This window comes from Herpailurus yagouaroundi, unplaced genomic scaffold (assembly GCF_014898765.1).
Source record: "Herpailurus yagouaroundi ecotype Mexico unplaced genomic scaffold, PumYag 293, whole genome shotgun sequence".
Taxonomy (NCBI): Eukaryota; Metazoa; Chordata; class Mammalia; order Carnivora; family Felidae; genus Herpailurus; species Herpailurus yagouaroundi.
The window spans coordinates 129,175-140,549 of record NW_024412510.1 but is presented as its reverse complement, the minus strand read 5'-3'; the positions used below and the strand labels follow the sequence as shown (position 1 = coordinate 140,549).

Genomic DNA, 11,375 nt, shown 5'->3' with positions numbered 1-11,375 from the left:
AAAAAAAAAAAAAAAAAAAAAAAAAAAAAAAAAAAAAAAAAGCCCATAGTTACAAAACGTATCTTTTCTTCCGGGGCTGTCATTAAGGAAACAAGGTGACATCCACATTCATTGCTTTCTGCATGTTCTACGGAGATGAATGATATATGCTCTTGTATAATATTTACTCGATTTCTAAAATGCTCCCTACAGTTTGGGGTGCCTGGGTGGCTCAGTCGGTTAAGCCCCCAACTTCGGCTCAGGTGGTGATCTTGAGTTCGTGAGTTCGAGCCCCACGTTAGGCTTTGTGCTGACAGCTCAGAGCCTGGGGCCTGCTTCGGATTCTGTGTCTCCCCCTCTTTCTGCCCCTCTCCCACTCACGCTGTCTCTCTCTCAAAAAATAAATATTTTTTAAAAAAAAGCTAAAAAATAAATACTCCCGCAATTTAAAACATCTATTGGGGCGCCTGGGTGGCTCAGTAAGTTGAGCGTCTGACTTCGGCTCAGGTCATGATCTCACAGTCCGTGAGTTCGAGCCCTGCGTCGGGCTCTGCGCTGACAGCTCGGACCCTGGAGCCTGCTTCAGATTCTGTGTCTCCCTCTCTCTCTGCCCCTCCCCTGCTTATGCTCTGTCTCGGTCTCAAAAATAAAAACATTAAAAAAACCCCCAAAACCAACATCTATTGTTAGCAACTAAGATGATACCAACAGTCTGGAAAAAGAGCAACCTGAGTGATTAAGACTCTTAATCCAACAGGAATTAAAATACAATCACATCCGATTATGCAACCACACTGTCTCAAGCTCGAATTGGACTTATTTTCAAGTTGAAAAGAACAGCATGTATCCCAGAGCGGTTATCTGCTGTGCTCTCACCAGGGACTCAGGCACTGCTATGTTCCCTTTATACCCGTCCGCTGAAAGGATAATTTACGCTCGTGACACAAAAGTACCTTTCGGGCTATCAAAAACTGATTCTCAGTGTGTTCTCGTAGTAATTTAAGTGGATTTTAGGAGAATTGCTTGAAATAAGACAATTACGGTCTCCACGTTCTTCTGGTTTCAGTCTCTCAGCAGGTGTAGGAATGCCTTCCGGTACTTTCTAAGAGACGGCCTGTGGTCGAGCACTCGCGGCAACAAGAGTCCTTGCTGCTCGGCGAGGCCGCCACCCCGCATCCCGCTCCGTTGCAAAGATGGAGGGAGCGTTCCTCCTGATCGACACCCGTCACCTGTCCCCGCATATCCGTTCTGTGCAAGTGCGAGAGCCAGCCCCTGGTTGTTCCCGGTAACGAAACATCCCGCCCAAGTCTCATCCCTTCCCGGTGAAGCAAACACACCCACGAGGCTTTGGACTGTGGCTTCCAGATCCCTAGGTCTCCTGGCTCAGTCTCAGAATCTGTTTGGTTTGTTTTCTGAATGTTCTTTTTAAAACACAATACCCAGAGTAGAACATCACGTCCTGAAGGGGGTCCAACGAGCATCGCGACCAACCAGTTCCGCGGACAGCGGCCTAAAGTGACGTGGCTCCGGGGAGGCCACCTCTGCGTCACTTATAACCACTCTGGCCAATCGTGGCCTGACTAGTCATTCCTCTCCGCCCATTGCTGGTGTCACAACAGAAATGGTCGGGTCGGGTCCGGTGTCCCAACTGAATTCCGTTTCCTTTCTGTGTCTTCACAGAAACCTTCACCAAAGCAAGGGCTCAAAGCCCGGCCCCACGACCAGCCCCTCCCACCAACCTCATGGTTCAAATGACCCTCACCCTCCAGTTACGAGTCACTGGAGAGTCTCGAGGTGCATTCAAAGCGGGCTAGCCACCTCGTTTCCTTTGGAAGGGCGTGAGCAAACTCGCAACACCCCTCAGCAAAGCTTCCTGTTCCGTTTGGATACAAAAAACTCTTACTGGCCATGTGGCGAGCTCAGACAGCGAGCAAGGCTGCTTTCAGGAACCGTGCCTGGGCTGTGGGCCGTGTGCCCTTTACCTTGCTAGCATGATGTTGGAATTTGGGTTGCTGGTGGCTGGCCCGGTGGGACTCCACTTTATGGTGTAGATCTCTTTGCTGTGGGCCTGAAGGTCATGGACACACGTATCCTGCTTCATACTCCAGATCTAGAGAACACAGCGGGAACAATGTGAGCAGACGCCGTCTCTGCAGCCAGGAATGGTTCAACATCACCTATTCCGTGAACCTAAGTCACGTGTCTGGCTCCTGGGAAGCTCGCTGCCCGGTCGGCGGGTGGCCGGCCACGCAGTGCCCAGAACAGGGGCGGACAGAGGGCTAGGGCGCCACGGGGAAGGGAAGGACTCTCAGCAGGATCCGTGACGGACACACGGACACACGGGAGTTAAGTGGGTGACAGCGACATCTAGTTAGTGATGGGGACAAAGTGCAGAGGCAGGAAGAGTGTGAGGAACAGTGAGTGGAAGCTCCGCACAGAGTACGCGGGTTGTGGCTGGGAGGAAGCAGCACGTCCTTGCAGACAGCCGTACCTTTAACGTCATGTCATCCGAGCAGGACGCTAGCAGCATTCCAGAAGGATCCCATTTGATGGCGTTCACCTCGTTCTGAAAGAGCAAAGGGTTTCAGAAAGAACGGCCTGCGAGCAGATACCACAACCCGCCACCAGGTGGCAGCAGCGCTCTGTCGTCTCCACCAGGAAAGCCGGAGAAGCCTTGGCGTTTCCTCCCCTTTGCCTCTTTTCCTTACTCCGCCTTTCACATTTGCATTAAAGCACAACCATGTGCCACGCGGAACCAGCCGCCTCATCTGCGTTTGTCTAAGGAAAAACACCGTCTCAACTAGGAAGGGAGCCAAGTGAATTTACTCATGATTCAGGGCAGCACATAAAACCAGGAAGACCACGGTTGTTTACAAACGGACTCTGAAAACCGCTTTCCGAAGTCCTTTCACTACGGCTGCTTTCCATCTAGATCCGTACCAGAAACTTCTCTTCTGGGGGAGGGGGTGGGGGTGGAAGGAGATTTAAGACAGGGCTTTAACGCAGGTTGAAGGCCACGTGACCTAAACGCACCAGCAGACGAACACGGCCGTACAAGTGGTAACTGTTAGAGATACACCCACAGACAAAATCCTCGAGGAGGGCAAAGAGCTCAAAACCCAGAGCAAACAGCCCGGAGACAAAATGCCGCAACACAGCACAGGTGCAAAGTTGTAGCAGGCGGCCGCAGTGTGCTGTGGGGGCAGAAAGGAGTGTGGCTGCAGACGGCCTTCTGGATGGGCCGGGGGGCGGGATGACCCTGAGGCCCAACCCCGAGGCGAGGCGGAATCCTGGAGGATGCAGGTGGACGCAGCCCCGAGGGACACCTGACCCTGGGCTGGGGAGGGGGCGCTGGGCCTGGCGAGCTGGGGAGCAAGCCTTCCCAGCAGGATGACTAGAGCCCCGTTTGCCCAGAGAGTCCCACCCATGCCTGCCGTCCCGGCCTGACAACTGATTTCAAACTAACAATTAACTTTCCAATCAATCTCACACTCCTAAGCGCTCTGGTTTGGGTGATAAATTTTATGGTCACGCTACTTGGAAAGGACACGGAGTTTTGAAGGGTGTGAGGCGGAGACGTGACAAGGCCACATCTGTGTTCCGCGCACTATCGAGATAGCCTGGAAAAAAAAAGGGAGGAAGGAAGCTTGGGAGTCCCAGGGGCAGGCCACTGGCCGGGCCGCAGACGGTGTTCGTGCGTGTGCGCGTGTACTCGAGAAAGCGGGTCCGGGACGCCAGCAGAACCTGGTGCCCAGTGACAGGTGCTGCTCCACGGACAGACTCAGCAGCACAGGGCAGCTAGGCTGGCTTGATCTACCCTATGGGCAGATGGCTCAGGGCCCAGGAGCGTGGAGCGGGACCCACGGACTACCCCCAGCGAGAGCCATCTGTAAATCCTCTAGGGTATAGCAAACCCCTTCCCCGGAGTGGAGTTTTCTCTCCCTACCTCCGCAACCCAAGTCATAATCACCAGAAGGCAACCAGGGTTGGCTCAGAGTCTCGGGAAGAAACAGGCTCGACTACATTTGAAAATGTGTGATGGTGACAGAGCTCGAAGTGGGACAGCAGGAAGTCGCAAAAACTTCCATTAAAAGCTGGGGGGGGGGGGCCTGGGATTAGAGGAGAGACAGAAGAGATGAGCAAAATAAAGAGCAGGGGTCAGTTGACTGACACAATGAGATGTTAACAGCACAGTCGATGCCTCTGCTTTTAGAAGCAAGGACCTGTAGGGACAGAGGCTGGCAAGGGTGAGGAACGTGGAAATGATCAAGTGCCGGGGACAACGGCATCTGTGACCCTGGCAGGTCTTCCAACAGGGCTGAAGTGAACGGGGTTGGGAGGCTATAGAGATTCATCTGGAAAGGCTACGAAAAGCCTCGTGTGCCCCACTAAGGAATCTGATCACACATCAGTTGGCAGTGGAGCTTCCTGGATCAAACGTTCCTTATTTTCCACCAACTTGAGGAAAATGCTGGCCATTACCGTTTCCAACATTTTTCCTGTTCCATTCTCTTTTTATCTCTCTCTCTCCATGTCACAAATATGCTAGAGTACTTCATATTGTTCATAGGTCATTAAGCCTCTGTTGAAAAGCTTGTTCGAGGCGTCTGAGTTCGGCTCAGGTATGATCTCGTGGTCCATGGGTTCGAGCCCCGTGTCAGGCTCTGTGCTGACAGCTCGGAGCCTGGAGCCTGCTTCAGATTCTGTGTCTCCCTCTCTCTCTGCCCCTCCCCCACTTGTGCTCTGTCTCTCAAAAATAAATAAATGTTAAAAAAAAAAAAGTTTGTTCGATCTTTTATCGCTTTTTTAAATTGGCTTATTTCTACAATGTCACTTGAGGCTCACTAACCTTTCTGAAAACTCCCATCTCCTGGTTGACCCCCCCCCCCCCCCCCGCCGCCCCACATTAAGATTTCCATTTCAGGGGCCAGTGGGTGGCTCAGCTGGTTAAGTGTCCAACTTCAGCTCAGGTCATGATCTCACGGTTCGTGGGTTCAAACCCCCTGTTGGGTTCTGTGCCGACAGCTTGGAGCCTGGAGCTTGCTTTGGATTCTGTGTCTTCCTCTCTCTCTGTTCCTCCCCCACTCTCACTCTGTCTCTCTCTCAAAAATAAAGAATTAAAAAAAATTTCCATTTCAGATGTTATACCAGTCAGTTCTCAGATTTCCACTAGGCTATTTTTTTTAGAATACAGTTTTCCTTCCCGTGCCGATATTTCCCATCTATTATTCTTTCATTACAAGCATCCTGTCCTTTTATGTCTTTGCACATTTTTATAACTACTTTAAAGTCTTTCCTGCAGAATCTGACGTCTGACTCCTCTGACAGCCAGTCTTTTCTCCACCGCCTGCCCCCAACTGGGTTAAATCCAACCACCAGAGATGCTACAAGAGCCCAAGCAGCAAAGGGCTGCAGGAGAACAGACCGAGCATCTCTCTCCGTATCTTTCAATCCCAGGCACTGAGGAGACGCCGACCACCTCCCAGCACGTTCTCCGGAACCAGAGCCCGTACTTACCGTGTGTCCTTGGAAGGTTTTGACGGGGCGGTCGCAGCCCAGTCTGCAGACGTGAATACACATGTCTGTGCTACAGGAGGCAAAGGTAGTGTTGTTCTGCCAGTCTACGTCGAGAGCGGGGGCTGGACAGCAGGGGACAGCGGGAGGACATGGACATTTACCAGTTGTGCACAGAGCTCAGTTGATTTAAAACAATTAAAAGCAGAGTCTCAAGAAGGCTGATCTAGTAACACAGTAAAAAAAAAAACCCTTCCCAGTGTGAACACAGCCTCTTTTCCTCATAGACCTTAAAGACACCCCCGCCTCCCCCCCCCACCCCGCCCCGCCCCGCACATCTGTGGAGCGGACACTCTGGAGAGACCCCCGTGATGGTTCACGTGCCCCGTGGCACGAGAGTCTGGCTCCCCTGACACAGTGAGAAAGTGGAGGGGAGAATCTGCACCTTGCTGCTTCCAGGGACATCACTGGTGCATGGGCCGATGTGTCATATTTTAGAGAGGAAAAAGAGAAAAGGAGACGGAGAAGATTTCCTATCCTACGCTCAACATAGCTCGATTTTTAAAAATGTCCCGCAACACATCAATGCACCCCCCAACTTCAGGGTACTGATCCCTTTGGGGGACACAACTGGACACTGGCTCAGGACTTGTGATGAACGCCCCTTCTGACTCCTGGGCATTTCCCAGGGGCTCCGAGAGCCCTGTGGAGGGTTTGGGGGATGGTGATGGCCTTCCCTACACCTCACGGCTCTCTCCCTGCACCAGACCTCTCCGTCGCACTACTCGGCATCTCTGCTGTCTCCTGACGCCTCCTGCTTTCTAGGAGAAAGCGGGTTAGCTTCCTCCAAACCTCTGATCACAAAGTTTTCATCAACTGGTCAATACCATAACCATGTCTCGTGTTTCTTTTACAGGCCAAGTTAGCAGCGGGTCGGGAGAAGAATGCAGAGGACTCAGGCTGGGCTGACGATCGGACTGCCCCTTCTCTTCTTCAGTGTTTGGGCGAGACAGGCAGGCCTCTGCAGGGGTCCACGTTCCACAGTGGGTGGCCGCACGAGGCGGCCCATCAGCCTCTGCGTGCGGCTCCGTCCCGGAGTGGCTGTTGTGGCCGTGTACTTGGTCGAGAGCGAGCACGGGCTTCTCCAAAAGCCAAGACCGTCCCTTTCGGTCACATCCCCGGCAGTGTTTCCGGATAGCCCCGCGGTCCCTGGGGCGCATTTCTCACGCGTACAACACAGAACGAAGGAACCGATCCCATGTGGTCGGAGTGACGCTCCCGTGAGCCTGAGAGGCAAGACCCCAGCTGCTCTCGCCTACAGCACCGCCCCAGCTACATCCCGAATTCCCGGGCCACCCTCTGCACCGTGCGGGCCACGTGATTCCTATACCTGGAAATAGGACGCTCAGGTGGGCACTCCAGGGCACTCGCTGTCTACCACCTGCTCATAAAAATTAACATCCGCCAGCCCTTGCCGTCCAAAGAGGGGACCCTCTGTACTTAGGTGGCTGGCCCCACCGTGAGTCGGCCGCTGTCCAGGACCCTCAGAAGCCCCAGTGTGATCTCACCATTCGGTGCAGGTGAGCGACAGGTACCAAGGCCCAGCCATTGTGGGTGTCTGCACGGCCTCCCGGCCCACAGAGGGGCCGGCGAGGTTCAACGATCAGCATTCGAGGCTCAGCCTGGCTTTCTCTGCTGTTTTTGTTTTTTAAAGTGTAATTTTGAAATATTACTGTTCCTCCAGGCTCCCCAGTGGTTGTGTTTTACAGCCCTACAGGATCAAGACCAGAAAGATGATGGTACGTGTGTGTCGGCCCATGCCGTTTCATCGCACAGAGGGCTCTGTGCGACTGCCCCCCGCAGTCAAGATCCAGAGCCCTCCCTGCGGCATCCCAAAACTCTGCCTCCACTGATCTGTTCTCCAATCTAAACTCTCATCATCTCGGGGCACCTGGGGGGCTCGAGTCGGTTAAAGCGCCCGACTTCGGTTCATGTCATGATCACACGGTCTTGTGAGATCCAGCCCCGCGTCGGACTCTGTGCCGACAGCTCAGAGCCTGGAGCCTGCTTCGGATTCTGTGCGTCTCCTGCTCCCCACCCCCCCACCCCCCCGGTTCTCTGTCTCTGTCTCAAAAATAAATAAGCATTAAAAACAAATAGAATTTCACCGTCTCAAGAATGTTCTATGTAATGGAACCATACAGCAGGTGACCTTTGCTGATTGCATTTTTCCCCTCCAGAGAACACCGGTGGAGATCCAGAAGCTGTTACACGTTACCAATAGTTTCTAAATAATTTGTTCCTTCTAACTGCTGAGTGGTGTTCCCCAGTTAGGCTCTGAGCTATCGCTTCTGGGTGATGCTGCTGGAGGGAGGCCCTACCACCAGGTGTTCATGGGGAAAACCTAGGAAGGCAGAGCAGGTTCTCAGATCCGCCCATTAAGGAGTCTGTGAATGCCAAAGGAGGAGACTCCCCATAAGCTCGCACTGGCTGCGTTTTGCCCGGGAAAAAACCACATTCCTTTTCTTCCATCTTTCCATCTTGGAAGTCTCTACACTCCGCTTGACTGTAATAAAGGGCAAATAACACCTAGAACTTCCGGAACCAGCAAGGGGCTACGGGTCTACCTCGTGGGCAGCAAAATTATGGGTGAGAAGGTCTCTCAGTACATGACGCGTGGTCTGTGGTCTTCTTGGGCCTGTGGGATGGGAAACCTTTCCGTAAAGTCTTAGACATGCTTTGGGGAATATTATATTCTGCTGAAAACCTTCGTAAACGAATTCTCCGAAGAGCGAGAGGAACTTTATGGATGTTTCTCTTGGCCATCTTTTCCTCTGAAAAGTAGAACCCAGAGCTTTGTGTGTTACAGACGTTCTCTCCCATCGCGTGGGTGAGCACACCGGGTGTTCTAACGCTCCGAACCTGTTGCTGGATCCTCTCCCACGACAGAGGTCAGGACACGTTGGGCATTTACGACAGACGACACCGCGGAAAACTAGCCCGATACTCTCACTTGCCATTTACTCCACTATGTGGTCTGGAGCACAGGGTAGCACGCGTATGGGAACACGCACAGATCCATGGATACTAGGTTGCCAGGGTCTCGGTCGGGTAAGGAGAGGAACTTTTTTCTTTTTAAGTTTACTTACTTATTTTGAGAGAGTGAGCGATGGAGCTTGGGGGAGATGCGGAGAGAGCGGGAGAGAGAGAATCGCAAGCAGGCTCCATGCTGTCAGCTCAGAGCCAGTATGGGGCTCAAACTCACGAACCGTGAGATCATGACCTGAGCTGAAGTCGACGCTCAACTGACTGAGCCACGCGGGCGCCCCAAGGGGAGGGACTTCTTAATGGAGAAGGGATTTCTTTTTGGGGGCGGTGGGGGAAATATTCCGGAACTAGATAGTGGCAATGGTTGCCCACGACGTGCATGCGTAGTAGTTCACCCTCACGGCAAATATCACCTTGTGTGCACCCCTCCCCCGCCCCACTCGATACAGGATGGAACAGAGAGCCGCCTGCATTTGTAGCTGGGCCTCCTTCCTGGTGAGAAATCACTTTCTGTAATTCGTTTGGCAATTTCCACATCATCAGTGGTGTTAGATGAAAGCAACATTAACAACAAAATTCACCGGCACCCCAAGCAGTGTATCCGCTGAGGACCCCAAGCTCCGAGGGCAGACACAGGAGAGACGTGCTACATCTCCAAAGCAGCAGCACATAAAGCTGCGACATCCGGGCTCTCCCTCGGTCCTAGCTGCCGTGATCAGGAGGAATCACTGCTGAAATACCCCCTGCAGTACTGCCCATCTGAACACAGTCCTAAGTTGCCTGGGTGGCTCGGCCGGTTAAGCCTCTGACTTCAGCTCAGGTCACGGTCTCGCAGTTCGAGGGTCCGAGCCCGCGTCGGGCTCTGTGCCGACAGCTCGGAGCCTGGAGCCTGCTTCGGATTCTGTGTCTCCCTCTCTCTCTGCCCCTCCCTTGCTCATGCGTGTGCGCTCTCTCAAAAGGAAACATTTAAAAAAATGATGAAGTTTAAAAATGATAAACCTCAGGCATTGAAGGGCACCTGGACGGCTCAGTTGGTTGAGCCTCTGACTCTTGATTTCGGCTCAGGTTATCATCCCGGGGTCATGGGATCAAGCCCTGTGTTGGGCTCTGTGCTGAGTGTGGAGCCTGCTTGGGATTCTCCCCCCCACGCCCACTTCTCTCTCTCCCCTCTACAACCCCGTCCCTCTCCCCTGCTCATGCACTCTAAAATAAAAAAAAATAACAATAATAAATAAAAACCTCGGGTACTGAGACTTAATGAGTTTTCTTGACAGACGGCTGTTCGCACGAGTTATCACACTGGTTTTGGGGGCGGGGCATGTCAGATGCGCCATGTGATTCTGCTGGGAGAGGACCCTTGGAAAGGTCTGGATTTCACTTTGTTCGCCTTCTGATTTTGCTTTGTATCTCTTCCCTGTAATACATCTGACCCTGAGGACATCTACCTGCTGAGTCTGGGGAGTTCTCCCAGGGAACTTTGGGGTCTCGGCGTGGTCTCAGGGAACCCCAACACAGCGTCGCCCTGGGGACAGCAGGGCAAAGACGCCCACACCAGTTCTGCGGTCGGTGACATGCATTCCCCTGCTACCAGCTAGATTTCGTGGCCTCCTTCCTGCAATCCTTCGTGATTACTTTAAGGGACATCGAGCTGCCGTGAATTACCATTTCTGAATTCCAAAAAACAAAAAAACAAACTCACCGGAATGAAACGGAAACTGTTGTTTGGCTTCTCCTGTGTGGGCGTCCCAAATAATTGTTGTCTGTGCTCCGCAAAACAAAAAGAAAAAGTTAGTAACTCTTCTTCACCGAAAGATTTCCCTAGAAAAATGTAACACACAACAAAAGACCGAGAACACCCCTTCCTTCTACACTGGCACGGTCTGGAAGAGACAGAATGTGAGTCACACAGGTCATTTTTAATTATCTGGGGACTACCTTTAAAAAAAAAATAGGAAAAAGAAATGGGCAAAATTAATTTTAGCAATATATTTTATTTCACTCCAACGTGGCCAAAATATTATTGTTTCAACATGCAATCAACAGAGAAACATCAAGGAGATAATTTGGCATTCTGTCTTTCGTCTAGATTTTTGGGATCCGGCGTGTGTGTTTTAAGCTGAACAGTCTGGATAGCGACATGGTGTGAACTCGGCGGCCCCATGTGCCGGTGACAGACACAGCAGCCGGTCCTGAGACTCTGCCCCGATCGGGGGGCACGCTCCCTCACCCCCCGACAGGGAGACGGGTTGACAAGTGTGCAATTAAGCACCTTTCTGGTACTTTTCCAAATAAAGAGCTACAGACGCTGCCAGCCCTGACACTTCCACGACCATCACCCCAAGAATCGGGGATCCTCGATACAGCCGAGTAGTCGTGACCCTGGGACCAGGCCCCAGTTCACGGGTCGAGAAACAGGGAGACAAAATGATCTCCCTCCACCCCTCGGAAAGCAAAGTAAATCCTGGATTCTTAGGAACTTACTGATCTTGGGAAGATACGCAGGGAAGGAACCAGAGGCCGCTCAATGAACACCACCGAAATTAAGTCTTAACCAACTGGAACTTTCACCTTAATTGAAACCTTTCCACCTCCCTGTCCATGGCACTTAAGAAAGATTTTGCTTTGGGGCGCCCGCGTGGCTCAGTGGATTAAGCATCTGACTTTGGCTCAGGTCATGATCTCGCGGTCTGTGAGTTCAAGCCCCGTGTCAGACTCTGTGCTGACAGCTCAGAGCCTGGAGCCTGCTTCAGATTCTGGGTCTCCTTCTTTCTGCCCCTTCCTTGCTCACTCTCTCTCTCTCTCTCTCTCTCTCTCTCTCTCTCTCTCTCTCTCTC

The 11,375-nt window shown here is 52.4% G+C and overlaps 1 protein-coding gene across 1 annotated transcript in view; it reads right to left on the bottom strand.

Moving 5' to 3' along the window:
• The window catches only part of LOC121021299 (F-box-like/WD repeat-containing protein TBL1X), a 72,275-nt gene that overhangs the window by 7,764 nt on the left and 53,136 nt on the right, over positions 1-11,375 (bottom strand). Inside the window, exons 4-8 of the mRNA XM_040461561.1 lie at positions 10,861-10,920; positions 10,241-10,341; positions 5,497-5,618; positions 2,471-2,545; positions 1,962-2,089 (exon numbers count right to left, since the gene is read on the bottom strand). Coding sequence (XP_040317495.1) covers positions 1,962-2,089; positions 2,471-2,545; positions 5,497-5,618; positions 10,241-10,341; positions 10,861-10,920 — 486 coding nt within the window. The remainder of the gene's footprint in view (positions 1-1,961; positions 2,090-2,470; positions 2,546-5,496; positions 5,619-10,240; positions 10,342-10,860; positions 10,921-11,375) is intronic.